Source organism: Tasmannia lanceolata, unplaced genomic scaffold (genome assembly GCF_043159265.1).
Source record: "Tasmannia lanceolata isolate RefF3 unplaced genomic scaffold, GAP_Taslan_0.1 ptg000037l, whole genome shotgun sequence".
In the NCBI taxonomy this organism is placed as follows: Eukaryota; Viridiplantae; Streptophyta; class Magnoliopsida; order Canellales; family Winteraceae; genus Tasmannia; species Tasmannia lanceolata.
The window spans coordinates 9,361,161-9,367,181 of NW_027518714.1; the positions used below are offsets into that span (position 1 = coordinate 9,361,161).

The 6,021-nt window shown below is 39.3% G+C and overlaps 1 protein-coding gene across 1 annotated transcript; it reads right to left on the reverse strand.

Moving 5' to 3' along the window:
- Nucleotides 1–548: 548 nt before the first annotated feature.
- On the reverse strand, nt 549–2,773 carry LOC143860661 (Plant basic secretory protein (BSP) family protein). The gene is made up of 2 exons (XM_077371429.1): nt 1,599–2,773; nt 549–808 (listed from the first exon to the last, which is right to left on the reverse strand). Exon 1 carries the CDS (start codon nt 2,673–2,675, stop codon nt 1,752–1,754), a length of 924 nt encoding a protein of 307 aa, XP_077227544.1. The 5' UTR covers nt 2,676–2,773; the 3' UTR covers nt 549–808; nt 1,599–1,751.
- Between the last annotated feature and the right edge of the window lie 3,248 nt (nt 2,774–6,021).

The window sequence follows — 6,021 nt, forward strand, 5'->3', positions numbered from 1 at the left end:
CTGAATAAATTTTGCTGGTATAATAAAAACTTATCACTCTTAAATCTTTTTCATATATTGCACTAAATTTTTAGGGCTCTTAAGTTGTTATTTTTACTGCTCTTAGTTATTTTTTTTCTTCTTTTGGTACATAAATTGGTTAAGGCAAACCGAAACTTGATCGAAGTGGGGTTAAAGGCTGAGACTTCCTGTCACAAGGATGGGGTTGGCCTCATGATATTTAGGCCTCTGATAAGATGGTTAAGATCGACTGATTGCTAAGATCTGACCATGATCCACCAATCATGGGAATACCAAATGAACGGATGGATCATTGCACTTGCACTACTATGCCATGTGAAGTAGCCTGTGAACGTTGCAAAGTTTATCCACCCTCAATTATAAATAGTCATTCAGGGAAATCTCTCTTAACAATGATAATCGTGTATACTATTTTTTTTTTTTAAACTCGAGGCGGCACCTGAACTTTTATTGATAGAAATAAAAGAGAAGTACAAGAGGAGGGCATACCACCTAGCCTCTGAAACCCAATCAAAATACTAAAGAAATCCATAACAAAAAATTTAAATTGCTTGATTGAAGAAACCTTGTAAACTACTTGGAATTGTGCAAAATAAAGTTGGTAATTGCACCCCATTACAGACATAAACCATGGTTTATATGTAAAAAGGTCATCTGGGATTGGGACAGAAAGGACACATATATTAGATATATCGATAAATAGAGAGCAACTACACGATTACTGGCGTTGATTGACTGGCAATTGGTGGTGGTGGGCTGTAATACCTTTGCTCCACCGTCAAACGTCCTGCAAAAAATCACAAATTAACTTCATTAAATGAGCAATTGGAAAAGAAGGAAAGAGAGACAGAATTGATTTGTTAATCTACCTTTCACAGCCATGCCTTGGGATAGTAGCAAGATAAAGATAACCCAGATGAGGAGAAGGGAATGGAGAGAGAATGAGAATTTCATTGTATGTACTTTTAGAGAAAATATATGCAAACCGTTCACCGTTTATATATCAGGATATTACTCTTAAACTCGTCTTTTTCACCATATAAAAACTCTCTCGGTATAGGTGGGTATTCTGAAAATGCACCAAGTCAATGAGTTTGGCCTGACCGCATTGTATTAGATGAATTGATTAGATCATCAAACATGTGAGCCCAACCTACACTTTTGCTGTTCCTTGTGGATGTGGATTTTTTTGGGTGGAGAAGACAAATTTGACTAGAAAAGACAATTTCATTCGATGACCCCATCAACGGAAAATGGTAGTCGAAGACCCTCTCTACCGTTTAATTACATGGGTGGTGGATTTGAAATGGTAAAAATATAGTAAAATACTAAAATGGGATTTGCTAGGGACTATCGCACAAGGCATTTCTCGGACCGGCTGTTGCATCATAGGCTAAGATTTTGGCTTATTCATTTAATTTATCTGAGGTGGTCCCTACGAAAATAAAACAATGCAAAGTGCGCGTAAATCGTAATCAATGCAACAACCATCTATGAAAAGAATATAATTACAATCAATAACGACACGAAAGAATATTAATCAAATCGAAGGAGCTGAAAGCAAATTGAATACGTACATAAACATTGGGGGTACCGATTGGAAGCTTTCCGGTTGTGGGGTCCACCTTTAATTATGATAAACTCCATTTTATAATCGCGGAGGGCCCACTCATTTTTACAAGACGTTTAGTGGGCCCTTCTATCCAACTCAACATATTATTATTATTATATTATATGACTTGGTACGACCCTGATTCTGACGTGGAATCTGATGTATCCACAAGCTGAGCTGTCAAAGAATGATAGGATGCACAAACGCGTTGAGCTGGGAATCCCAATGCCTCATCCACCATTCCCACGTGCCACTGCTCCCTCATGGCCTGGTTCAAGCGTGCCAAGAACCCGTGCTTGCTCCTCTCACAGTACCACAAGAAGTGTGCAACCACCGTAGGGTTCTTGTCCTCCCAACACCCACCGTCGGATTCCAGCGGTGTGACTCTGCCGGAGCCGAGGGAAGGGCCAAAACCTGCCACCATGGTAACATACTCAACTATGCCATCTAGAAGAGATAAGGGTGCACCATTTTGCCCGTCCCAGAGCCACACACGAGCCATGCCGCGTTGCACGGCTGATGCCATTGCCATGTTGACATCGGCCTCGTCCATGACCGAGGGGCTGATTCGTATAACAAAGTCACGTTGGGTGTGAGAAGTGTTCTGGATCGTTGGATTGGTGATCTGATGGTCCTGGATAGTCTGATCTGGGATTGAATAATCTTGACCTTTGATCTTCGTGATCTTGGGAGATGCACCTACATCAACCTCCACGGTAGTACCACCGGTGAAATTTCGGTTGGCGAGGCGAAGGGTGACATGATCAATTGGCTTCTTAGGGTGGTGAACGTCTGGGTATAGGATCCGTTCTACGAACTCGCTACATTTAAGGATAATTCGAGTGGCTTTGTCATTGGAATCGAATATGAGGTGAAACCGCGGTCCGGCTAGTGTATTGCCGGCATCATTGATGATTGTAATTTCGAAACCTTTAGAGGCTTCGTAGTTAGCCCAGAGAGAGATGGTGGCAATTAAGATGACGGAGACGAGACGGACACCTATGGCGGAAGTGGGGGTTTGGAGGAGGGGGCGGTCCTCCATGGAGAAAAGAGAAGAGCATGTGAGGAAGAGGATTTACACACACAGAAAAATGTTCATGATAATATTAGAAAAGGGCATGATGAGTTGTTGGAAGTGATGGAGGGGACCGCTAACTTGCCATTTAATTATTGAGGATTTATATATATCTCGGGTAGGGGTGTAAACGAGCCGAGCTCGGCTTGGCTCGGCTCGTTAGGCTTAATAGCTAGGCCCGGCTCGGCCAGGCTCGCGAGCCTTACCGAGCTTGGGTTATATTAAGTTCACACACCTCATCTTCCCTGGACAGCCTATATAGTGTAATTTGACTACTTTTTTTACACTATGGGGGTGGTGCAAGTAACAAATGGGGTTCCTAAAATGAAGTAACATATTTTGCCTCCCCCTTTCACTCCTTAGACAACCCTTTTAGTGTATATATTAATATATAATATATATATTTAAATATATTAAATTCTTAATGAGTCGAGTCGAGCCGAGCCTGGCGAGCCGGCTCGGCTCGGCTTGTTAAGGATTGGAGCCGAGCTCGAGCGAGCTTCCGAGCCCGAGCCCGAGCCAAAATTGACACCGTTAATCTCGGGGATGTTCTAATCTAATGGCTTTGTTAAATTGACCCAAATGCCATTGAAGTTAAAAATAATTTTCTACTTCAGGATATTTGTGATAAAAGAAGCTTCACATTTTTTTAAGTTTTAAATAATTTTCATTAAAAAGGTAAGCTTTTAAATATGTAATCTCTTCTGCACTACATAAAGTATTTATACACAGATGAAGATTTCCTTCATAAGGTTTTAAATAACCTAGGGCTTTGTGAGCTGGACATAGCCCAACCTCTCCATTTGTTTGATTTGATTGGTAGTCCGTATTAAATGTTATAAGCATACATGTATAAATAGGGATTTGCTAGGGACCATCACATAAGGCATTTCACAAGAGGGCTGTTGCATAAGAGAGCAGCCACATGAGCTCACTTTTCAACAGATTGTCTTATTAATTTTAGTAATCGGAGGCGGTTGCTCTCTCATGCAGCAACCGGCCTATGAAACGCCTTATGTGATTGTCCCTGCTAGCAAATCCCATATAAATATAGTTATGTAATTAGTGAGCGGGAACTGAAATGTATAATGTGTTTAATGTGTAAGATATTTAATAGATATAAGGAAATTTACATTTAAAAGGTATTTATGTAAGATTTATGTGGATTTGCATAGAACATGTTTTGGTTTTTATAAATACCTTTTAAATGATCACTTAAAGATGGTTAGTGATCAATAATGTTTTGAGCCTGGAACACCTTAGCCACGTGTGTTCACGCTGGAAAGACTATGGATTAGGGTTGATAATATGTGTAGGCCCGTTATAAGCCCGATAAGGTTTGTAGGCTTATTTGAGAAACAAGAGTCCGTAATGGGTGGACTCTATGGTTTACTTCTATTTATTATTAATATGGATTGGTCCCTGCTCTCATACACAAGGTTGTTATTTCTCCCATTGGAATACATGTAAGGGGAGTGTAGAAGAATGCGCCCTAGGTTGTTCTACATTTGGTAGCGAAGAAGAATAATCCCAGGATCCAAGATCAAGAGATCATATTTGACACATGATCAAAAAGCGCACAGAGGTATTTATGTCCGATCTCTTTTTGTGTTTAATTTCGCAAATCATATGCCTATGGTTTAGATCACGCAATATTAATCTAAAAATTTAACTGTTAGACGCCATTCAAAAAAAATAAAAAAATTTAACTATTAAAAGAGAACTTTAGATTTATAATGTTTTAAATAATCTGAGGGTCACCCAACCTATTCATTAAAATCCAAATAAGTTTCCTTGCGTAGTGTATATTTTGATGACGATAAATTGATTATTTTCAGCTGACTATCTTTTGGTATAGTTTTTCTTATTATTTTGTTATTCTATGACCCGTAGCGTGGTCTTAGTAATTTCACTATCTTGGTTGGGTGATTTTTAGAGAAGAAATGCTAGTTGTAGACGCAAGGTCTAGAGATGCTCCTGAAACACTCATGAGGACGATGACTCATGACCAAACATAGATGAAATAGACATTTCAAAATAATTAGGGTAACAGATGGTACGCGGTGGGCCCGGCTTGGTAGATGGGAGCTTTTATTAAAAGGTCGTAATTTATTCGCCCACTTTTCAGCCTTCTAGTGTATTTATGGTTACTCCTTTTACACTACAAGGGGTGGCCTGGGAAGAAAAGGGGGTGAATATATCATTTCCCATTATTAAGCAAGACAATTGGATAGCGCCCACCCAGTCACCCACACGAGTCATTCTAAATAATTGTTGGTTATTTCTAATCTATCTATTAGCATAGTCACATGTGTCTATTCTATATGATAATCATTGGCCTTTTACTCTTTTGATAAGATCACATTAGATCTAAGAGAATTTTCATACATTAATTAATAGGGAAGTGATATTTACGCCCCTTTTCATCACCAGGGACACCCAGCGCCAGTGTGGCAATCAAGGCCGCTAGATTCTTCTGACATCAAGTACATTAGGCCCACTTTAGTCATTAGTATACTGGCACCAGGTGTCCCTGTGATGAAAAGGGACATAAATATCACTTTCCTAATTAATAAGGTCTCCAAAGCTGGTTTCCACACCCCTAATAAATTTTCAACTGATGTTCTAAAATACCCTCTTGTTATGGAGTAGTCAGATGAAGAACATAGAAACAAAGGGCAGGAAAGAGGTAGAAGAAGAAGAGTGAGAAAGATTGTCCATGTTGCACTGTTCGTTTAAGATTATGAAAACCGATTGTGAGTGCCACACATATTATTGGACTGAAATTTAAACGTAAAATTTGAGTCCGGTAATAGGTTTGGCACTTACAGTCAGTTGTCATAATCTTAACCGAACAGTGAGTCCAAAACTGATTATTGGAAGCAAAATTATCTTAAACATTTTTTAGGCAAGTGCTTTTATTTTAAAAAGATATACATTGAGCTCACTTGGTTTGGAGATCCAAACCATTCATTTGTTGGGCCCCAATGTTAATAGGGCGTACACTGAAAATTATCTCTGCAGGATGATCCTAGCCCTCCGATCTATAAAGAGATGCCATGAAATAGAAACCTACCCTCTAATAATATGTATTATTTGCCATCGAATAGTAGCTTTGACACGTGATTTTCAAAGAGAAAAAATGCACATTGTTGGATATTAGGATTGTGTTATGGGAGTATATTGAAGAATGAGATTCAAAGCACGGCGTATTAGTAGATGGTTCAGATCAATCAAATGTAGGACACACTAAGCTGTAGTGGGTGCACCTCCTTAGCAATGGATTTATCCTTTGCTATTCTTTGGGCAGATG